We start from the raw sequence: 23,301 nt of genomic DNA, 5'->3' as shown, positions 1-23,301 counted from the left end.
ACTCTGAGAGGCCGAGGCGGGTGGATCACCTGAGATCAGGAGTTCGAGACCGGCCTGACCAACATGGAGAAACACGTCTTTAAAAAAAAAGGGAAGAAGACTGTCATTTGTGACAACATGGATGAACTGGAGGACATTACACTCAGTGAAATATACAAGGCACAGAAAGACAAATAAATGCCAAATGATCTCACTTCTATGTGAAATCCAAAAAAGTTGAACTCAGAAATAGACAGTAGAATGGTGATTAGCAGAGGCTGGGTTTTCAGGGGGTAAGCGTGGGGCCAACGGGGAGGCCTTAGCCAAAGGATGCAGAGTTTCGGTTGGACAGGAGGAACACATTTTTGAGATTTATTGCACAGCATGATGCTATAGTCAATAATAATATAACGTATATTTCAAGATTGCTAAGAGAGTAGATTTTTAAATGTTCATACCACAAAAAAAGTATGTGAAGTGATGCATATGCTAATTAGCTTGATATAATCATCCCATAATGTATGCATATATCAAAACATCACATCGTGCCCCATAAATATACACGATTAGTATTTGTCAATTAAAAACGAATTTTTAAAAATTTAAAATAATAAAATCATGAAAGCATGGGCACCACACGAGCCTCCTGGATTAAAATGCTGGCTCTGCCATTCCCTTCTGCAGTCTGAGGCTCAGGCCCCCTCTGTAAATCAGGGATCATTGTGGTACTTGCCTCCCGGGGTTGCTGTGAGGATTAAATGCATTTAGAATGTTTCGGAGTGGTGTTTAGTACAGTGTCTGGCACAGAATCAGTACCTAGATGAGGGTCTCCTATTACTATGATTCGGTCTTAAGGAGGTAGGGACCCTCCCACACCCATTTTACAGAAGCAGCTCAGGGTGGTGGCATCTTGCCCGAGGTCACTCAGCAGTGGAACAGAAGCAGTCAGCTTAGATCCTGCTCTTTCACCCCCTCAGGCTAGGTAGGGCTCCTTCCCTGGCTTGCATCACCAGTGAGGACTCCCCAGAGGCTCGTCCAGGCACACCCAGGCCCTGTCCAGCCCATGGCCCTGGGGCTGTGCCCTTGGACCCGCCTGCCTCCATCCTCTCCTCCTCCTGTCCTCCTTGGAACATCTTCCCCCATCGGGGTGCCCACATGCACCCCTTACCGGTGACTTCATCTCGTGGGCCACTCCGGGCTCGGCCGACCCGCTACTGCTGGTGCGCCGAGACGCGGGGCCCAGCGCCTCGCCCAGGCCTGTGCTGGTGCTCTTGGGCAGCGACATGGGTGTGGCGGCCGTGTGGATGATGAGAGGCGGCAGCAGGCTCTTCCGCAGCTCCGGGTGCTCTCCCAGGGACACCACTGCAGGGGGAGAGAGGGACAGATCCTGAGTCCATTCGGGGCTGGCCCAGGGCCAAAGGCTGCACCCCAGGACAGGTACTCACGGGCCAAGCACTTCTTCCTGTCCCCATTGCCATCCAGGCTGGGTGAGAAGAAATCGGGCTCGGATTCGGACTTGTTGGCATCTCCCTAGGGCAGGGGAGCAGTGGAGTTAGGGACCAGGCCAGACTGGGGCAACCCCAGATGGACCGGGTCTCCCTCTCTTCACACACACACACCACATATAGGCCACAGGAACCAGCAACCACGGCACGAGGCATGCACCGGCGCAGGCCAGACCCCCCAGGCTTGGGGCCCAAGGCTTCCCAGGGCCCCACCACCTCTGCCTCGCCAACCACACCGAAGAAAAGGCCACGGTTTACATGATTCCACGGCACAACCAGCCTGGCTGAACAGTCACCAAGGCTGGCTGGGGAGGGAAGGGGTAGCTAGTTGGGTGGGTGGCACAGGCCAGAGGGGGCTGGGGACCTGGGGATCTGAGTGAAGTGGTCACTCGAGCCTCTCTTGCAAAAATCCACTCGAGGCCCTTTGCTTTCTCTCCATAGCTCCCCTCCCCTGAGCCTCAGACCCGAAGACCCTGGAAGGAAATTGAAAGACCCCAGACAGAGCAGCTCAGCCCGAGGACGCCACTTCAGTCCCTCTGTGTCTTCCCTTCATCTTCCCCAAGTCCCGGCCCCCTCCCTGGCCCCATTTTTACCTCTCTCCCTGTCTCTGGGACAGTTTTTTCTTTCTTCTTAGCAGGTCAGTAGGTTTCCCAGTAATTACACACTTCTCCTTAAGAAGTTATTAAAAAATACTTGATTGCTACTTTTGATAAGGACATAAATATTGGGTAATTGGCATCTCAGGGGATCATTTTCATTAACTCAGTTTACAGCCCTAACGAGGCCTTTAATTATCAAGTGGGATCTCCAGGGGGCTGCTTGGGATACGCAACACCATGGGGTCCCACAGGAATGCTGGCTTTGCCCCAAATTCTAGTGCCGGGGTGGGGAGCAGCAGAGCACAGGCTCACCGTGGCGCCAGAGGGGGAGCAGCCCTGAGAGCACCAGCTGGATCCAACTGGGTGATGAAGGGGCCGGAGGCTCAGAGGTGATTTAAAATATTGGTGCATTTTGGCAAGAGCCACATCCCATCCCCACATCCTCCAAGGACTTGTCCTGAGCTGAGGCAGCTTGTGGAGTCTCCAACAGGGGTCTGGGGCAAAGGGTGAAGGGGTGGGAGATGGGGGAGTATGGTCTACGGCCACGGATCTTGACTCCACTGAAGCCGGACATCTGGGACTCCTCCGGGACCTCAGCACAGGCAGGCACACTCAGGGTGCCCCACACATGGGGTGCCGCACACACGTGCACACAGAGGATTCTAAGTCCCTTCCTTCTCCGGTCCATCCACTGGTCTGGCAGGGATGGAGATGGTGCCCTTGGCGGGTTGATGGGGGCAGAGGCAAGGAGGTGCCTCCCTTCCGTGTCCTCAAGGGGGAAGGGACTTAAAATCGAAGCAAACCTCACAACACCAACGACCATCACGGCTATGACAGGTTGCACAGCAGCAGAGCGTGAACACGAGCACAGAGACATGGAGGCGGAGTGGAGGGCACGGGGCACGGGAGGCATGCCGGCTCATGATCGCGTACCTACCCCCTGGGAGTCGACAGGCAGCTGAATACAGCTTAACTGTCCACTCGCATCTTCCCGTTTGCTGATTTCCTACGGGGAAAGGGGGAGGCAGGGGAGGGCTGCTGGTCACAGGCGCTCGGGGCCTTCAGATATCGGCAGTGTTGAGAGAGGATGAAGAAAAGGAGGGGCACAAACCCCACAACAGGGGAAACGAGAGACATGGGGTATGGGGGGCAGAGAGGGGACAGAACAGGCTTCCAGAATTCAACTACAGGCCCTCAGGCCAGAATGAATCTGAAGGGCGAGGGCAGAGGCCATAAAGATGGGGACGAGGGCAGGAAAGAATCAAGTCCCCCATAATCCTAATAATAACAGCCACCATTCATGGAAGGTGTGCCTGGCATGGGAAGCTGCCTCCTTAACACCAGCTGGCTTCCTTGCACAGTAGGAAGTAGGTTCCAGGATCGCCATCTTACACAGGAGACACCCGAGATTTGGAGAAGTTGAGAAAACTGCCCCAAATTATAGAGTAAGAGGTGGATCTGGGTCTGGAACCCGAGTCTGTGGCTCAGAACACCCCTCTCCTGTCACCGGCTCGGAGGCAGTGGGCTTGGGGAATGGTGGCAAGCAGGGAAAGGGGTGGACCAAAGTCAGAATCGACACGAAGCCGGGTCAGGCCTCATCACGTCTCATGCTCTCAGCCTAAGTCCCTTCAGATCAGAATAGATCCGGCTGCTCTGTTTGGGATGGGATGTGACAAGTAACGCTGAGATGATGGCTCTGATGTTGTTTAGTATCAATTAGTGGCCTCACACAGGGTCTGCTGCCTGTTCATTTAATTAAGTGTGTGAATGGTAAATACACAGGGATTCAGGGCGCTGCTCCCTGCAAGTCAGGAAATCACCAGCCAAGCAGGCTCTATTCCTGGACCACCCCCTCCTAGCTCTTGGCAGGGTAGCAAGGCCAGCAGAGGGGCTACCCTTGAGGCTTCCTGCTGGAGAAGCCCGCCAAAGTAGGGGCAGCCACTTCCTCTGCCAAGGCAGGTTGTCTTATTTGTCAAAATAACAGCAAAAATCCCAGGCCATCACAACAGCAAAACCAGCCTCCCCTGCCAGACCGTGGGGCTCCCTGAAACCTTACCCAGAAGAGGACAGGTGCCTTGGACGTGTCCAGGCCATGGGCATCGAAGGACACTCCCCATCCATGCCCACCACATGCAGGGCAGTGGAGAAACTGGCCCCGCCCCTCCCATGGGCACTCCAGGGCCACAGTCCCTGCATGCTCCCATGGAGACAGGGATGCTCTTAAAATCCTTTCTCTATCCCACCCCAGGCCTGAAGCATCACAGCGCAAGATGCCACATCCTGAGTGAACCCTTCCTGGCAAAGGTCCTGATACTGCAAAGGTTGAGGAGGGTGTGGCTGCCCGGGCCTTGTTGAGCCCTCACACTGGGGCAGCTCCAGGGCCCCCAGCAGGGCCAGAGTGACCGGGCAGCCCCAGGGCCAGGCTGCTGTCATTCTCACATTCCGGCTTTGCTGTTGCCTAGCAACCAGGCCGCTTGGCTGCACTCAAGTTAACAAGGTGTTTGCTGAAAGGGCGGGGTGCTAGGGAGGGGGCCGTCTGTGGTGGACACCTCCAGACTGCCTTGGTGGCTGAGTGGCACAGGATGGGAGGGGTGCTTTCCATTTCCCCCTCCAGAGTTGCACGGGAATTCTTCTGAGGGAATCGTGGCTGGCAGGAGCTGCCTTTGGAAGAGGCCAGGGGGCCCGGTCCTCACTCAGCTCCTCCTCTTATAGGCCCTGAGCAGTAGCAGAATGAGTCTACCAGCTCTTGTGGGAGCACTGTGGCACCCTTTAATTCTTCAGGCCTCAGGGAACCCCCAAATTAGTGTCCCATTCCAGAGAGCGTGCCGGCATCCCTCCCTCCCTGCAAGAGGCCCAGCCATCCCCAAAGCCTCCCTGCCCAGCTGTCCTGGCTGCCCCACAGCAGGGAGGAAATGCGTTAATAGATAAGTACAGACTGAAAAGGGCAGCGGGGAGACAGGCCGGGGTGGGACAGGCACGCTGCACCCCACCAACCCAGCCGGCCCACAGGGACAGCCCTCCCTTGCAAGACTGGGAAAGAGTCGGAAAATAGATTTTTGTTTTTCCACCGTGTGCCGGGTATTTATAGACCAGGCCGCAGCGGGAGTTTCCATCCGGGTCACCCAGAGAGAATTGGACCAAGAGCTTCTCCAGGCCCAACCTGGAACATTTCTAGGTTGGGTCAAACTGCCCTGTTTGAGGCCCCAGCAAGCTGGGGTGGGTCTAGGGGCTCGGGTGGCAAAAGGCAGAGTTGAGGGAGAGAAGGGGGTGCAGTCCTCGGGGCAGAGGCTGCTCGCTGACACGGCAAGGGCAGTATCAATGTAAATCAATATTAATTGATGACGCTGCCTATGACGAAGATGACGGAGCCTGGGCTGGAAATAGGACGCTCATCTCTGCCATGCCCGTAGCTAATTGGGCTCATTTCTCACCTGGGCAGCTCAGCCCTGCCCTGGTCTTAGTGCCATCTTCATCTGCTCAGTCAGAGCTCAGCTGACTTGCATGCAAGCCTCCCGCACCCCTCAGCTCAGAAGGGTCCTCCCCGGTGTTCCACAGAGCACTGTGCCCAGGAGTCCAGCTGCACCACAGGCAGATCCTTATCTGGTCTGCCTCTCTGGGGAAGGGGTCTAGCCCACTCTGAAGGGCACAACCACTCAGTAGCTAAGCTTTGGCGCAGGGACCCCACACAACCATCCTGTGTCCCATGAGATGAGGGGCTGCATGAGACCTAGAGCCTCCCACCCCTAGCCCACCCCGGCTTAGTCTAAGAGGCGCTTGCTGTGGGACCTCCCAGGCCCCCAAAGTTGGCAGCAGAGGGAGGAGCCTCAAGACAGGCAGCCAATTCCTCCTGGAAGTGGGACTGCTGTGGGCAGGGTGAGGTGGGCAGGGCAGGGGGTTACCTCTGCCTGGAAGCCCTCCACCAGAATGGCGACCAGCAGATTGAAGAGCACGTAGTTGCCGAAGGTCATGAGGGCAATAAAGTAAAGGGCTGCCCAGGACGACGTGGAGGCCATACCATTGTAGAGGACTTTGTTCCAGTCCTCCTGGGTCAGGATCTGTGGGCAGAGGACAGGAATCAGGGCGTATGCCAGGGGCATGTGACGGCCCCTGCCCATGCCCTGCCTGTTCCTCTTGCACCTGAAAGACAGTGACGATGGCCCAGAGCAGGGAGTCAAAATTCTTCCGGTCTGGTAGGGTGTCCCCATCCCGCTCAGAGGCAAACTTGCAGCCGAAGAGATGCATGCCCAGGATGCTGCGGGCACAAGGGGGCCACAGCCAGGTTTAAGGGCCCAGTGCTCCCAGCCCCTCAGGCCCTCCTGCCCCCAGCCTGGCTGGTCCCTCCATCGGCTTGGTGCTGTGCCACCCTCACCTGAAGATGAAGATGAAGAGCATGAGCAGCATGCAGAAGGTGGCCACGTTGTCCATGGTCTTCATGAGTACCACAAGTTGCCGCTGCAGCGCCGGCAGGAAGCGCACCAGCTTCAGCACGCGCATCAGGCGGAACGTCCGCAGCACCGACAGGCCGCCCCCCTGCTGGCCCACGATCTCCCACACGCTGCAAGTGGGGAAGGCAGCCTGAGCCCCCGGCACCTTGGCCCTCTCCCCCGACCCTCCGTTGGAGAGGACTCCATAGCACCCGAGGGCCTGGCTGGTCGGGCCCATCGAGAGAAAATGGGGCACTGGTGGGTCCCCAGACCTCCAAGCAGGAGCCTCCAAGATAGTGAGGATTTGAGTGACAGCCCCAGCCCCCTCTGCCCTCTCCTCCCTGCCAGAGATCACATCCTGGCAGCAGACAGCCCCCTCCCTAAATCTGGCCAATGCAACTGCATCAACTTATGGAATATTTGCTCTGTTCTCTTCTAATGAAATATAAAGCCAACTCCAAAAGCAATAAAGTGGTTCTCCTGGCCCCAGGGCTGGGGGGACAGAGCACTTTCCCAAGGTCTTGGAAACCCTAAAGCAAGCTGCTGGTGTCTGAGATGATTTCCAAGCACTTTTCGAGCAGGGCAGCTGGCTGGGCCTCATACCTCCTCCAATTCCTCTCTAAAGCCAATCCCCAACCCTCACCCATCCCAGGCAGGGTGGGGTCAAGGACAAGAGGTAGGAGTGGGGACAAGAGACTAAAGAGGGTCCTAGGCAATGAAGATGTGAGCCCAAGGTCCACATGAGCAAGGTGGGGCCAAGAGAGAGATGGAGGGGGCACGAGGACATAGAGAGCCCCCCCACCTAGAAGGAGTGGCAGTCCTATGGGGTCAGTGGGGCCTGACTCCAGAACCCTCCACCCAGGGGAATAGGTGGCATGGCCCCTGGCCCCATGCCACCCCTGCTGGCATTCCTCAAGTGAGAGGCAGTGGCAGGGGGTAGTCATACCTGATGACCACAATGACGCCATCGAAGATGTTGTAGGGATTCTTGATGTAGCCAAAGGGGCCATATACCAGCAGCTTCAGCAGCATCTCCAGGGCAAAGAGACTGGTGAAGACGATGTTGCTGATTTCTAGGGCGTTGGTAAGCTCCTCGGGCTGCAGGGCAGGGGGGACGTGAGGCAGCTGGCTTATCCCTGAGCCCCTCGTCCGGGTCCTCCAAACATGGGACACCAGGGAGAGGAGGAGCAGGAACAGCAAGCTTTTGGGGAGGGGGTGCTGGATGCTCAAACCCATGGGGAGGACCCTGCCCCAAAGGCTCCAGGAGGAAATGCACCCAGGGACCGGGGCCCCAGGAAAGGGCCACATGAAACCCATAGCCCCAGCCATTCCCCAGCTCTGGGGTCTCAGATTCAGGGGCTGCAGGCTTAATGGGAGGACCCCTGAATCTCTGTGCTGTGGGTTCCGCCCTGTCTCCTGCTGGGAGCTGAGTGGCTCATCTTGACCTAGGCTACGATGCCAGCCCGGTAGGCCCAGGTCAGCAGCACGACAACGCTGGTGGATGTCAGAGGGTGATTGCCAAGGCCTCACAAGCACACCCGGTCACAGAGCCCCACACAACGTCACACATATTCCACAATTACTCTGTGGACTTGGCAGCCTTCTCTTGGACAACAGTTGGCTACTCTTGCTTCCTTCCAGACACACGCACACACACACACACACACACAGAGGCATGCACGCATTCCCAGTCACACACATGGTGATAGGCAGAAGGGAGATACCCAGACACCCAGGAAACGTTGTCACAGTTGAGGAGATACCTGGAGCCTCAACCTAAGCCTGGGATACCCAGGTTAATTCTCAGCCTATCCTACCACTCACTGCGTGACCTTCAGCAAGATTCTCAACCTCTCTGGCCACATGTGAAACACTGGAGGTAATTCCCTTCCTGCTCCCTACCCAAGTCTGGGATTGGGACCAAGGATGCACCCTAGAGAGTCCTCAGAAGGACTCATGATGAACACGGTCTCATCTGCCACTCCAGCTCACTAGTGATCTCACTTTCAATATGAAGAGCCTAGCAAGGCACCAGGCATTCAAGGAGCTGCAAAAACACGCCAGCCTCATGCCCTGCCTCCCAGGAACTCGGTGTCTGCTAGAAACAAGTTGTACACACACAAAACAGCTGAATAACCACAAGAGGCCTTCAATGCTTCAGTGCCAAAATAAATTATCCAGGCAGCAAGGCTGGGAGTTCAGGGCAGAGAAGGTGAGGGGTGAACACACAAAGACTTTGTTGGGAGAGAGGCAGCACCTGAATGCCTAAGGGCTTGTGGAATCTCCCCAGGCAAAGTTTTGGGTGAGGTGGCACGGGGTGGGGGACCATGGGCAACCTGAGCCTGGTTCTGGGTGGAAAAGAAGGGAGGGATCTGGCAGGCAGAAGGCTGGGGAAGCAAGAAGGGATATGGTTGGCTCAACGGACCCTGATATCCACTTGATGGATGTAGGGAAAAACTAGGTGTCTGGCCTGGAGGGCAGAGCCCAAGTCCATAGTAGCTGCTCAAAAAGTTTGGGTTAATGAAGCAGTCAAATGAGGCCCGCATTTCATCAGACGCCTCTCCTTGCTTCTCGCTGCCTCATCTGGCCAGCTGCCCATCCAAGCCTGCAGCCAGGCCTGGGCACAAACAAATGTATCCTAATGGCCCTAGTGCGGCCAGCTTGGGTGGGAGGTGGAGAGACCTGGAACAAGGGGCTTCTGACTAGCAGGTGAGGAGTATTTGGGGGCCTCCGGGTCAACAGCTACTCCGAGGGAGATAAGCTTTGAGACTGCACAACGGCAGGCCTGGGTGGGGGGGTGGGCAGAGCCAGAGCCAGCAGGCAGGCAGAGAGCCAGCTGTGCAGAGCGGGAGTGGCTGTCGTGGGGGCCAGGATGGCATGGAGCCCGTTGCGCCAGCAGATCTCAAGCAAGTCGCTGCTCCATGGACTGTGAGTGGGGGCACTGCCACCTGACCTGGTTAGCTGGGTCACACAGAGCCATTAGTCTCTCCAGCAAGAGCACAGGACAGACAGCGGGGCGGGCCGTGATCCATGCACATAAAGCCCAGGGCCCGACCCCACCTGGCCAAATGGATCCCCATTCTGTGCTCCCAAGTCCAGTCTGGTCTGCCAGGGAGTGGGGGTCAGAGACCCCGCCTCCCTGTCACTCTGCCACCCACTGTGTTTTGGGTCTTGGATTAGATTAAAATAAGCACAGACCCCACAGGTATGATGTTTTGTGGGTTCTCTGGCCCACCATGCACCTCCCCCTTGCCATTCACACAGTAGTCCTGCCATGCTAGTCTCAGAGGAGCAAAAGACGCAAAGAGATGGAGAGTGACCAGTTCAAAGTCACAGGGCTGGAAGAGCTGGGGTGGGGCCCAATCCCACATCCCTCTGACTCCAAGAATATTAGGCAGTCAGGATCCGGAACCAAGCCATGCTGACGGTGAGGGGGTGTGTGAATCCAAATACACAGTGGACTGGATACACAATGTGTCTTCTAATGCAGATAAAACTATATTCAGATCAACAGAGTTCTAGGAATAAAGACCAACTCGACGTGATGGCACAGCGAGGTATGCCTACAATGGGCAAACTCGATGGCATATAAACTATACCCCCAAAAGCTGCTAAAAATAAAAATTAATGAAACATTCTTTTAAAAGTCACTACAAACACAGTAGCTTTTGATATCATGTATTTACTCAATCAGTGAATTCTAAAAGTCCAACTACTACTGTGCGTGGAGAAGGAGGCTGTCCTCTTCACTCCCTGATGTTCTTCGCAGGGCTCTCAGGAGACTGTACCGATGGCTGGTGGACACGTGCGCACCTTACTCTCTTGCGTACCACTGAGAGGCTCCTGGAGAAGGACGGTGCCGGGCTCCCTGTGAGGCACTGGCTGCCCCATAAGGTCTGCCTCATTGGCCCTTGTCAAGAGCAGTGCCAGCAAAGGCTGGAACCCCTATCTTACCCAGCCAAGTGGCTCCGGGACTGGAGAAGCAGGGCAGCCTGATGCCGGTGGAAAGGGGCCTGGCACACTCCCTTGGCCCTGCCTCTCTGTCTCTAGTCTTCTGGCAACACTTAGGGGAATGCCTCTTTTTCTCCAGGGCCCAGGTGCTCCCTCCAGTGAGCCATGGAAAAAGAGCCCTCCTCCCCCAGACAGCTAGGTCTGTCTAAGTTTCTAAATCGGAGGCTGGGAACGGTCTGCGAATGCAAGACGAGGACACAGAGACACAATCTTAGCAACAAGGTTGCCCCAGGGACCGGAGCTGTAATTACGGCCGAAAAGGGGCAGGGGTGGAGCCAACACCTGCCAGTGCCCACCATGGGCCCAGTAGGCTGAGGACCTCCTCCTGGTGGAGGAGGTCATTTCCTCCCTGCTCACAACAAAATGAGGGAGGGCTGTGAGCCTCCTAGACAAGTCTGGGAAACTGAGGCTCCGAGGGGTGTTGTGCCTTGATGGAGGTCACGCCGCCCTCCTGGACAGGTGCAGAGCGGGTCCACTGTGCCTCCCTCTACATCTCTGCCCTCAAGACCCTTTCCACAATGTTGCCCCCACCATACACCCAGAGCCCATGCAAAGAGCACAAACCCATCAGGCGGGAGCCAGCCTCCCCTCACTGGCTGTCCCCCCCGTCGTGGACGTCCTTTCGCAGGTCTAGCCTGCATCCTTCCTACTGTTCACAGATGTCAAGGCCCAGTGGAGGTTTCTGTGAAATGTGGCCAGGCAACCTGAGCTTCTCCTGCCCAGAGGGCCCAGGCCTCTTGTCTGTGCCGACGCTGACTGTACATCTCCATCTCCCATGTCCCAACACCTCCTCTCCCCTCAGGCTGTCTCCTTGTAGCAAGGTAAGCTGCTCGGTACTTCCCAGCACCAGGGCTCCCCAAGCCCCACAGCAGCTCCCTCAACTAACACTAAAAGTGCCCTCTGTGTGCAGAACACAGGTGTTAAAAGGTGCCACCAACTCTGAGACTTTCTTCCTATGTGACCTTGGGCAAGTCAGATGCCCAGCAGCCTCTTCAGGGTAACACTACCTCCTGGGAGGCTGCTCTGCAGAACAAAGGAGGGAAACCCTGTGAGAAACCCCAGCCCAGGGCCAAGCTCACACATGGCAGGACCGATATCTGCAAGGCTGCGGATAAACACCACACTGGGAACAAAACCCAAGAGCTATGGGGGCTCCATCTCGGCTGAGGTCACTGGGACAGTTGGGAGGAGGGCCGGAGAGGATGTCCACGGAGGGTGTCCCCAGCTAGAGGCAGCAAGGGAAGGGGTGTGCAGGGCACACTGCAGAACCAAGAGTCAAGTGGTCTGCCCAGATCGGAGGGTGAGAAGGGCTGCCAGGAGAGAAGGCTGCGAGGCTGGCAGGGCCAGGTGGAACGGCCTTCCTCTGCTCCCTGACTCCGGCTGGACCTGCCTCTGCCTACCACACTGCCACTGAGGCTCTGCGGGGGTGGGGGGGGAGGGAGATGTGCAAAGCAGCGTATTAAGAAGATTAATCTGGCTGCAGTGGTGGCAACGTGTGGACGGCTTGGAGGGTAGAGACAAAGACCAATTCGGATACTGCAGTGGTCCAGGCAAGAGGTCTGGGAGCCGGCTCTGGCAGACAGGGATGTGCCTTTTGCAGGGAGGCCGTGAGGGGCTGCACAGGCCTGGCCAGAGCTGAGTGGAGGCTTGGACCAGTCACTCCTGCCCTGCCCAAGCCCCACCCAACCAGCCCCCCTCACCCCAGCTTCCACCTCCTCCACTGACCCTCCAATCTCTGCTCTTCCGTTCAGACTCCTCGGCTCACCTCACTTCTGCTTTTGATGGGCCTGCCTGCTGCTCCCACCCACCCAGGACAGGGGCCCAGACAGGCTGCAGTGAGGTGGGAGGGTCACTGGGTGAGTGGGAGGCAAGTCTTCAAGGAGGCGTGGGAAGTCAGGGATACCTCAGCGGCTGGTGGCAGGAGGCTTCCTGGAAATCTCAGGCCCCATCATGTAGATCGGGGCCCAGGTCTTCTGCAGCCCCCTGGAAGCTTTCCAGCTTGGATCCTCCCTCCTGTGCCATCCTGCCCACTGGGCACACTGCCAGGTGTCATGGTGCCCTAGGGCCTCCTAATCAGAGGCAATGCCAAGGAGAGGCTTTAGCCGAGATCACTGCCTCTCTCCCTCAGGGCAACATTCCTGAGTTCATTCTAAGCTCATTCCCCTCACCAGTGCCCCCACTCCTACCTCTCCAGCTGCCATTGGGGTAGAGGTGACATGATCTTCCCCAGCTCCCCGAAGCCTTCGAAAGTCAATACAAGCTAACTAGGCACAGCACACTTGTGGTGCCCGCTCAGCTTCTAGGTGGCTGACACAAGAACCCTGCTACTTAACATTACGGAGCTGGAGCCAGGCTTGGTGGCAGGTGCCCATAGTCCCAGCTACTGGGGAGGCTGGGGTGGGAGGATCGCTTGAGCCCAGGAGTTCCAGGCTGCAGTAAGCCATAATCAAGCCACTGCAATCCAGCCTAGGGGACAGATCAAGTTCCATCTCTTAAAATAAATAAATAATAAAGTGCTGGAGCTGCAGCCCCTTTCCCACCTGGACAGCCTCGAGCCCACGGTGGGCCATAGCGGGCCACATAAAGGCTGCCCTCCTGACGAAGACTTTTGAGGGCTCTGGCCCTGCCCAGCCCCAGCCCAGGTAAGTGCCCTTGCCCTCCTCCTCTCCTCTGCGGCTCTGGAAGTGCTGAGTATTGCTAGAGAGAAGCACAAACCTGTGCTGACTGGACAAGTGATTCCCTGCGGATGGCAGCCCCATGGCTGCTGAATGCCTTTATTCACAGTCCCTGGCTCCTCCCTTCTTGGGTCTCCCTATCTTCTCCAGGAGCTGCCTCAAACCTTCGGGACTCTGCAGCCCCCAGCCCTACTCCCCACCGGGCCGCTTGCTGCAGGCTCACACGGGTGGGGTGGGGGGATCCACGCCCCTCCTCCAAAGAGGACCGTGCAGTGCATCCGACGTCTCTCTTCCTCCACCTGTACTTTGATACACCTCCCCACCCCCCAGTCTCCCCGGGGCCCTGGCCTATCAGTTATGCCTACAACCATCACTTCAGTCTCCGGCCCCTTTGCCTAAAAGCAGAGGTTCTGTGGGACTCCAGACCCACTCAGTCCTGAACCCTGGGCCCCACAGCTGCAGCTCTGTGCAGGGACCCTCTTCCCAGCCCTCCTCTTAGTGGACGCCTGGGCAGCAGCTGAGGCTGGGCCGGCCCCTCCCCGCTGCAAGCCCAGCCTCCCTTGGCTTCCCCGACCCTGTGTTACCACCTCCTCCCCCTCCCAGCGCTCCTTTCACCGCCTCTCTTCCCTCAGGCCAGCATTCCTCAGAGTTCAGTCTAAGCCCTCTTCCTCCACCAGCACCCCCACTCCCACCTCTCTGGCTGTCACTGGGGTGTAGACGACACTAAGCAATCTCTCCAAGCCCCTGGCTTCTCATCCAGAGATCCAGAGTCTGCCTGATCTCCCTCCCGGGATGGCCCACAGCCATCTCAAACTCAGCACATCCAAAACAAACCCTCTCACCTCCTCTCCCAAACCTGCTCCTTCCCAGCGGCGCCATCATTCTCGGGATTCTGCCTTAGAACCTTCGGGTTATCTAGGATTCTTGCCCGCCCTTCATCCCTCTGGACACTAAGGTGCCCCGGCCCAGAGAACCTGCCAATGAAATTGCGTCCTACCCACCCCCTCATTCCCATAGCTGTGGCCTTACTTGGGGCCCTCGTTGCCTCTGATCTAAACAACAGAAATAGCCTCCAGGCCCTCCCCCACCCAGCCTGCACCTACGGGAAGAACAGGCCTCCTTTAGCCCCGCTGGGCTCACATCATTCCCTGCTCAGACATCTTGAGGCCAGGGCAGGGAGGAAAACCTGACTGTCCTTCAGAGCATCCTGTGCCGCCCTGGGCCCCTGCCCTAATCCCTCCACCTAGATCTCTCTGCTCCTACCCACCCTACCCCATTGCCCACCTCCCCTGACCCCACCATCCAAGCCACTGTCAATTCCACTCATCTTTCAGGCTCCTCTCAAAAGTCACCACCTTCATGAAGCCCTTCCAAAGGCAAGCCGGGGGTGAGCAGCTCTCCTTTGTCACCTGAAGCCTCTCTTTTGGCATTTGGCAACAATCATCCATGCAACAGAACGACTTTTCCACAGAACCTACATTTCTTGGGTGTTTCTGGCTCAGCCCCCAGTCCCTTGATATTCTAGTATTTGATTCTAGTGTGCTGTGCACAGGAGATGCTCCCCTTGTTTGTGGAATTGGGGGAGTCTGGAGCCAAGGGATGCCTCAAAGAACAAGAGAACACCTTAGCAGACATCTCCAAAAATGGCCCTCTCCCTCCCACACCAGAGAGCCTTTGAATGTCTGGGGCCAGTCAGCTATGAAGGCCCATCCCCCAAAGCTCTGCTTGGCCCTCAGCCCCAGCTCTTCAGCCGGGGCTCCTCTATCTGGAGACCAAGGGACTGGCTGGGGTGGGAGGTATCCATAAACCTTTGCCCTCAAAGGCCACATTTAGGGTGTCCATGCATGTGTGTATTTTCTGGGGAGAGGGTCCCCAGCCTTCAGCAGAACTGAAAAGGAGTCTGTGACCTCCTTCAAAAGTTAAGACTTACCATATCTGGACCACCTCCCCCTGCCTCACCCCCAGCTTCTCTCGCCTTGTACAGCCAACCTCATTCACTTATAAATAGAAACCCTCTCTGGACATGTATCTGGAGTGACAGGATGGGCCCAGAGTGTGAGCAATGAGCAGAGTCATCACCTGCCTTGTCCTCTCTTGGCCTGCAAGGCCATCTACCCTGGTCCCTCCCCTCCTTTCCCCATCGACAGCCCAGGAGACCACTGGGCTCCATGCTGTCCCCTCTCCCCACATGCTGTTGTCCTTCTTCTAGAATAAGAGATTAGTACCTGCCCCCCGCCCCACCATGACCCAGAGCCAGGAAGAAGATGTTAGGAAGCTCCTGTGTCCCCGAGGCCCCAATCCTGCACTGTCCCCTCTTCCTGGAGAAGTCTGGCCCCAGTGCAGACCCAGGTGGGATACAGAAGAGAAGGCCACCTCTTTTCTGAGCTCTGACAGTCTGCTGGACACGGCCAGGATGACCCACAGGCACCTCGCCTCCAACATGTCCCCCAGCCCACATCTGCTCAAGCCACATTGCTCTCACCCCAGGTAGAACATGGAAGTCATCCTTGCTGCCTCCTCTCAACCCACATTTTCAACTGATATTGAGTCCTGCAGATCCAGCTTCCAGCCAGCTCTCCCCAGCCCTCTGCTCTCCATTTCCAGGGATGAAGATGTATTACAAACTGCCTGGACCACTGCAGAAGCCCTCATACTGTGCCCTACCCTCCACCTTCACTGGCCATGTCCCACCCTTCCTTCAAACTCAGCCTAGAGGTCACCTCCTACACAGAGCCCTCCCTGAATTCCTTCTCCAGTCTGGCTTAAGGGCTCCTCCTCCACACATCCCTCTCTGAGCATGTGCTACATCAAGCAAATATGACTGTTTATTTGTTGGTGGCCTCTTTAAAAAGAAGGACAGTGCCTTGGGCCCAGTGGTGTGCTGGAGCGGCTTCTCACTGGCTTGGGGGAACCAACTGTCCACATCTCTTCCCAAACCCACACTTGGTGGCATCGTGTTGGTAGCTACAAACCAGTTATGATGGGAGTATTTACACCATGGAAATTGGCAAATGCTATAGATCAGGACTTTATTGTTTTAGAAGGGCTGGTTGTTAAACATATATCAGCACACCACTGCTTAGGCCCAACTCGGACTCAAAAGGAAGGATAATTGGAAGGTTTTCTAATTATGGAAAAAGATTTTCCATGTACCGCCCCTAGTGGATGGGGCACACATGCAGGCTGGCCCCACATCAGATCACACTTCGACATCAAGTTATTTTCTAGCTCCCTGCTCAGTCTCCTGGGGTCTTGTCCTCCTCACCAGCCCTCTGGACAAGCCAATCCTGCCAGTTCTCCTCCAGCTGGTGGTAATAATCATCCATGAAACAGAGCGACTTTTCCACCAGAACCTACATTTCTTAGGTGTTTCTGGCTCAGCCCCGAGCCCCCTGATATTCTAGTATTCGATTCTAGTGTGCTGTGCACAGGAGATGCTCCCCTTGTTTGTGGAATTGGGGGAGCCTAGAGCCAGGGGATGCCTCAAAGAACAAGAGAACACCTTAGCAGACAGGTGGGGTATGACATGTAGGTGCTTCTTCAGTCAGGAGGACAGTGGGGTAGCACAGGGCGGGGGACAGGATAACCGGATAACAAGTCAGCCAGGGCAAGGGGTGGTGTTGGGGGAGGACAGGGCCTGCGGAGGGAAGCCTGTCGGCTGGGAAGGCGGGCAGGGGCTCCTCCTCTGGAGAAGCACCAGCAACACCCTCTCCAGTGCCCCTCCAATCTGATCGATTCCAGAATCAATGGACACAATTGCCTCATTAAGGGCACCACAGGGAAGCCATGAGCCTCCTCTGCCAGCAGCTGCTCTCCCTACACGCAGCACCACCTCACACAGCCAGCACCAGGGGAGTCTGTCTCCCCATCCCGCCCCATCTCTGTCCTCATTTGCATCTGGGACTCTGTCTGTCTTTAGCTCCCTCTCTGTGTCTCTGCCTCCCATGTGTCTCTGTCGCTCCATTTGTCTCTGTCTGACTCCGCTGCGGCTCATCTCTGCCTTCATATCCTTTCTCCCCTGCCTGCATGTCTCTCTTCCCTGCCCTCCTCCCCTGTCTCCATCTTGCCCTCTGTGCCTCTGTCTCACCCCCATCAGTCTCCTCTCTGTCTCCCTCTGCGTCCTCATCCCCCCCATGTATCTGTCTCCCCTTCTGTGCCCACTCTATGTCTCTGCCTCAGCCCCCCACATCTCCTCGCTGCCATCCCTGGCAACCCCTGCCCCCAGCCTGCTCAGGCTCCAGGGTCCAGATGGCGGGACGTTCACGCCGCAGTGCCTGTGAGCACAGGGCCATAGCAGCTTCTGGGACTTCTCACACTCTGTGCCCCTGAGCCCGCTGGGCAGCTGTCAGTCATCTTCCCAGCCTGCTGGGGACTCCCACTCACCCCCTGGGGCCCTCAGCAACCAGTTATGGGGACATAACCCTCCCTGGAGCAGAAACTGCTGCCACTGAGTGAGGCCTCCCTGCTGCTGAGGACTTAGGGGGATGCCTGGGCTCTCCCCGCCCTTCCTCAGGAACCTGAGCAAGGAGATGCTACAGGCATCCCTGGCTGATGGCTGCCACCTCCTCTCCAAAGGAGTATCCTTCTTGACATCTAACTGAAAGCCCTCTTGCTGAGGCTTCATCTGCCCTGGGTTTGTGTGACTCAGCTTCTTCCCAGTGCCATCAAAGCCTCCACTAGCAGCATCTGGCTGGACAGGGACTGCTGGGTGCAACCCCCAAGGGGTAGGGAGAGGGCACTGAGGAGGTGTCCCCTGGGGGAGGGGTGCCTGACCATGGCCAGGACAGGGGTGAGGGAAAGGAGGCTGAGGTTCAGGCTCGGGGACCCTGAGTAATGGAAGGTGAGGGGCTGTCACCACTTGGGTCCCGGAAACAGAAAATGCTGCCCACCCCCCACTGCCACAAGTCTGGCAGAGTGGAGCATCTCTCCCTGGGAGGCTGGCAGAGCGGGCATGTGCACACACACCCACACCCACGCAGCCCAGACAAAACACGCCCACTGTGGTGTCATGCGTGCCCACCGACTAGCACTGCATCCAGGGTCCTGCTCCCTCTCCACTGCATGGCTGCCTGAAGGGGGCGCTGTGGAGGTAGAGGAACGGGTGTCATTGTGTAGTAATGGTGATGGGGAGGGGGGCACCTGGCCAGGTCGGGCAGTCTTGGATAAGAGCTGGGTGCTGGAAATATTGCAGGTGCTGGAAATATTGTGGGTGGGGGGGCTTTGAATCCCCTGGAAAAGTGAACAGCTCACTGTCTGCTCCAGACCCAGCTTGACCTGTGGCCCTCAGCCTCAACCCAGACCCCCCAGCATGCCTGTGCCACCCTGCCTGTACCACCTGGTTGAGATGCCCCTCCCACAGAGTGCTGGGCTGGCATAGGGGCCCTCCACACCTCTGGCCCCCTCAGCCTCCGCTCCTGATTGGGAAGGTGCAGAGGTGGGGAGATGCGTCGCCTTCGTTCCAAACCAGGGAAGTTTGGGTTCTGATGGCCTAGTGCCCTCCCTGCTGCCCCAGGGAGGCCAGAACACCCAGGCGAGAAGAGCCTGGGAGGACCGTGAGCCGCAGCACCTGCTTGCTAGCCTCCCTCCTTTTCCAAGAATTAGCCACGGGGTGACCTGGAAGTCCAGACTCGAGGGAGGGGTAGCGACTTCCAGAAAGAACCCTGTGGAAGAGGGAGCCAAACCCAGCTGCGAGGACCCATGGTGCCTACTTGGACTCCCAAAAAGCATGCAGCCCCAGCTCATGGTGGGGGATCAGCGGGGTTCCCCAGGCCACCCTTCTGTCTCTGCATAGCTCCAAGGGTTAGGACAGCCTCCTCCCTCAGCCCAGAGCCTAGTGCATGCAGCCATCAGCCCCACAGAATAAGCCTGCTCCTTCTTCCACATGACAGTCCTTCAAATATTTGAAGACAGCTCGCCTGTCCCTGCTGAGCCTCTCTCCTCCTTACTAAACATCCCGGTTCTTAGAATGATTCCTCAAACGCGCTGGCTTCAAGTCCCCTTGCCATGCTGGGCACTCTCATCCACCCTAAGCTGCCCTGGTTCACAGCACAGCTCCCAGACGGGAGGCCGGGATAAGACTGCCACCCTCCCTGACCCCAACAGGCCTTCATTCCACCCGGCGCAGGTACCAACCCTCCCCTCTGCACCCCTGTTTACACTGCCCCTCCTGCCTCCAATCAGTCACACCCTGACTTAGTGGGTCAGATGGATACTAGGGGACCTCCAACACCCCCCTCGCCACTACACCTTCTCCAAAGACCCAAACCTCTCCCAGTGACGCATCTTCCCATACGCTGATGCTCACCACTGTTCACATCCTTCAAAGCCAGCCTTGTCTGAGAAGCCTTCCTGGGTAGAACATACCCTTTGGCCTGCCCGGAGCAACTTCTATACTCAGAGACTTTCCGTGTTCCCTCTAGAGAATCTCCATGCATTGCTCCATCACTCATCTCCCCTCCTCCCTGCCTGGCAGGCTAGCAGCATGGAGAGGAAGCTGAGCACAGCAGGAGGGGTGCGGTGGGAGGTAGAAGGCCCCAGCCCCAGGGGAAGAGCAGCTGGCAGGAGCCCTGCCTCTGCCCACACCCCTACCTGCTCATGGTATTCGATGCCCATGCTGAGTGTATTGACCAGGATGGCGATCATGATTCCTCGGCCAAAGTACTTGCTGTCCACAATCTTTCGGAAGGTGTCACAGATTAGCCTCCAGAAGGCCAGCACAGAGCCGGGCGCTGCATCTGGGCCCAGGCTCCGTTGCCGCCGGCTGTGGGGGTCCCGGAGGTCGCTGTGCTGGGCATCCTGTGTGAACTCATAAACTGCCTCGCTGTCTGAGTCAGGCATTTCATGGTCGACGAGTTCCAGCTCCCCTGCCCCCGTCCGGGCACAGTAGGGGCAACTGTCTGGACCACAGGCTCCACTGTCTGTCTTCAAGCAAGGGCTGGAGATCTTGCAAGAGCTTTGGCAGGCACCTGGAACAGGAGAGTAGAGGTAGAGGTCAGAGGCTCCGGAGTCTCATACCTGGGGCTACCCCGCCCTCAGAGTATGTATAAAATGAGTCAGGGAGTCTGGGGTTGTTGCAGTGATGGAGTGCCAGGCACTTAGTGGGCCAAGGGGGCTGAATGTCCTGCAAGGTGGGCAGTCCTGATCTACAAGATGCCCTAATGTCAACAGCGCTTCATTGACAGTCACTGCCGACTGTCCTAGGGCTCAGAGAGGTGGCCTGGATGTCCTCTGAGGTCCTGGACAGCTCCTATATCCTAGGCGTCTTCACAAGGAGCCTCACTCCCCTTCCCCTTCCCAGAGGCCAGGTCTGCATCAACACTGCTCTGAGCAGCACTTTCCAAGGGATCCTTAAGACACGTCCACACACGTGCACTCGCACACACACCCACAACAGACACGTGCACATGCACATGTGCTCCAGATGCACATGCTTGTGTACACACACATACTATTTGCACACCACCATCTGGGCACACATACACACACATACCTAACACATGTGCACAACACACACGGCACATATGCCATACACATGCGCACATGTGCATGCACACACACCAAGGAAAGAACTCCATACCGCACATGTGCCTACACACATCAAGTGCATGTGCACACATAAGCACGTGAACACCAGACACATGCATGCACACACGTGCACACACACACACACACACACACACACAGTCGACCCCTTCATGGACATAGACACGTATAAGCATACTAGGTGCACTCGTGTGCACACACTCAGGGACCTAGCCCAAGACATTATTGTGCCTTTAAATCCAGCTTTGATCACAGAATATGAGAACCTCAGAGACCACAAGGTAAAGCCCGGATGTAGAGGCCCCCAGCTCCGGGCCTGGCCCCTCGGTGGGCTCTCAGTGACATTTCCCCCTTGACTGCACCTGCACACAGGAGGGAGTCAGTAAGCACCCACCGACAGTAATCATGGGCCCAGCCTTGCCTTTTACACAGGAGGAAATAAAAACGTGGGTGCATGTGACTGGCCCACGTCCCGTGGCAGGGTAGTGGAGGAGCTGGCATAGAAACCTTTCGCTCTGGGTTCTGTGATAGCACCTTCTGGTCCCAGCCCACATTCCCACGTAACATCCCCACGAATATCCCGCTGCTCCCCACGTGCCACATCCTTCCTGAAACACAGGCCGTGGGCTGCAGCTACAGTGAACCTGTCTGCTAGGGAGAGCCCGACATCCCTACGTGTCTCACTGGCCCCACGACACTGGGAGTTCCACCCATCAGACAAGCAGCTCCCTGAACTGGGTCTCCCTGTGTGGACAGAATGAGACTCAGGTTTAGCCAGCAGGGCATGAAGCTAGGGACAGTCACACACCATTTCCTCTCTGAGCCTCACAATGAGGAGTCCCAAGTGTGGGCCCTGAGTCTGCCCCTCACCAACAGCACAGCCTTGGCAAGTCATGCAAACCCTCCAAGCCTCCTGGGTCTCATCCACACAATGGGGATGATAAGAAAGCCTATCACCTAATGAGTAGAGAGGATCCAATGGGATTTTGCCTGCAAAGCATGAGACAGGCACACAGCCATTGCTGTGTGCAGCAATTGCTAGATATGATGGCAAACAGCATGAAGCAGGTGCTCATGACATGATAGTTACTGCTATTGCAATGTAGGAATTGTGATTTCCACTTTAGCAGATGAGAAAATTCAAACTCAAAGCAGAGAAGTGACTGGCTGAAGGTGCCCAGGCCATGAGAGGCAGCATGAGACTGTGAACCCTGGTCCCTCTGACTCCAGACCCCTTAGTTCCCTCTGGGATGCCACCCAGTCCCCAGACGAGGGCACCCACATGCCTCTACCCAGAGTTCTCACCTGTACTTTGCGTCTCCAGCAGCTTGTGCATGGAGCTGTAGGGCCCGGGTGGGATGTTGAGGCTGGTGAGGGTGGGGGGCCCAGAGCTCGCAGCCACCTCCACGAGTGCCTTCTCCTTCAGAGTCTCTGGTGGAGGGCTGGTGTGCACGGTGGGGTACACCTTCCCGCTGCCCACAGTCCTGCCGGAAGCCTCAGATGGGGACCGGGGAGGGGGCGCCTGGCAGCGGACTGGCTCTAAGTGGCAGTCGGCATGGTAGAAGCTGTGCACAGACTCTGTGCCACCTGGGGGGCCCCCGGAGAGGGCGGGTGTTGAGGGTGGTGGCAGCATGAGACGGCGGGACCCATTGGCATCCCTGTCCTGGATCTCCGGACTGGCCCGGGGGGCCCTGAGTGTCCCATTGCCCAGGTGGTAGTGGTGGTGATGGTGATGGTGGTGGTGGACAAGGTGGTGGACAGACAGGCGGCGGTGGGAGCGAGAGCAGCTGCTGCTGGGCTGGGGCTCCTGGCCCCCAAGGGGTGCTGGGCTGCTGAGCAGCCCGGCCCGCACTCCTGCTGCCCGAGAGACCTGAGCCAGCCTGCGGGCTGCCTTCCGAAGGATGTACACCAGGTACTTGAGCAGTTCCTCATAGCAGCTGCCGGGCTCAGAGAAGCTAGCCAGGGTGCTGGCATTGGACAGGAACCGCACGCGCTGCTCCCGCATTAGCTGGCTTTCCCGCTGCTTGGTCTCTGAGAACTGCGTGGCAATCACCACCAGGCACAGGTTGATCATGAAGAAGGAGCCCACCTGTAGGGGTGGGGACAGGAAGAGGAGATGTCCTGAAGAAAAGCGAATCACAATGCCAGCCGTCAGGTACAAAGGACTTCCTAAGTGTCAGGCACCACGCTCAATTATTTTCCTAGCATTATCTCATTTTATTCATAAGACAGTCTCAGGAAGTGATGCTATTGTAGTCTCCGAACAGACAGGTGAGGAAACTGAGGCCCAGAGAGGTCAAAGCATTTGCCCAAGATCACTCAGCTAATTCAGAGCAAGGCTAAGACTGGAATCAAGCTAGATGCTGCAATTGTACATAGTGTTATCCTGCAATCTCTCAAATCCCCTGTCCCTAAACATGCACACCTGCAGAGATGCAGCACCCCTTCCACAATTTCCATTAGGAGTAGAGAATGCTGTGGAAATGAATGCAATATCAAGGTCATAGGGTTTTCAAATTGTATTGAACCTTGAGATCTTGGCAAAAACATCATTCACAAGACTCCT

General features: G+C 56.8%; 1 protein-coding gene across 22 annotated transcripts in view; it reads right to left on the bottom strand.

Annotated features, from left to right (window-relative positions):
• Positions 1-23,301, bottom strand: part of CACNA1G (calcium voltage-gated channel subunit alpha1 G) — a 66,822-nt gene that overhangs the window by 28,860 nt on the left and 14,661 nt on the right. For 13 of the 22 annotated variants that reach the window (XR_001828578.2, XR_001828577.2, XR_001828579.2 and 10 more), the window contains exons 8-16: positions 22,041-22,824; positions 19,782-20,158; positions 7,454-7,605; positions 6,453-6,638; positions 6,221-6,335; positions 5,983-6,138; positions 3,021-3,089; positions 1,425-1,509; positions 1,148-1,341 (exon numbers count right to left, since the gene is read on the bottom strand). Coding sequence is in view for 17 of the 22 variants with exons in the window: in XM_017540150.2 (XP_017395639.1) it covers positions 1,148-1,341; positions 1,425-1,509; positions 3,021-3,089; positions 5,983-6,138; positions 6,221-6,335; positions 6,453-6,638; positions 7,454-7,605; positions 19,782-20,158; positions 22,041-22,824 (2,118 nt within the window). In the remaining 5 variants the exon portion in view is untranslated. The remainder of the gene's footprint in view (positions 1-1,147; positions 1,342-1,424; positions 1,510-3,020; positions 3,090-5,982; positions 6,139-6,220; positions 6,336-6,452; positions 6,639-7,453; positions 7,606-19,781; positions 20,159-22,040; positions 22,825-23,301) is intronic. The other 9 variants (XR_001828580.2, XR_001828581.2, XM_017540154.2 and 6 more) reach the window with 1 other exon arrangement.

The sequence above is a fragment of the Cebus imitator genome, unplaced genomic scaffold (genome assembly GCF_001604975.1).
Source record: "Cebus imitator isolate Cc_AM_T3 unplaced genomic scaffold, Cebus_imitator-1.0 Scaffold123, whole genome shotgun sequence".
NCBI lineage: Eukaryota > Metazoa > Chordata > Mammalia > Primates > Cebidae > Cebus > Cebus imitator.
Note: the sequence above shows the minus strand (reverse complement) of the source record. Positions and strands in the feature narration are given on the sequence as shown.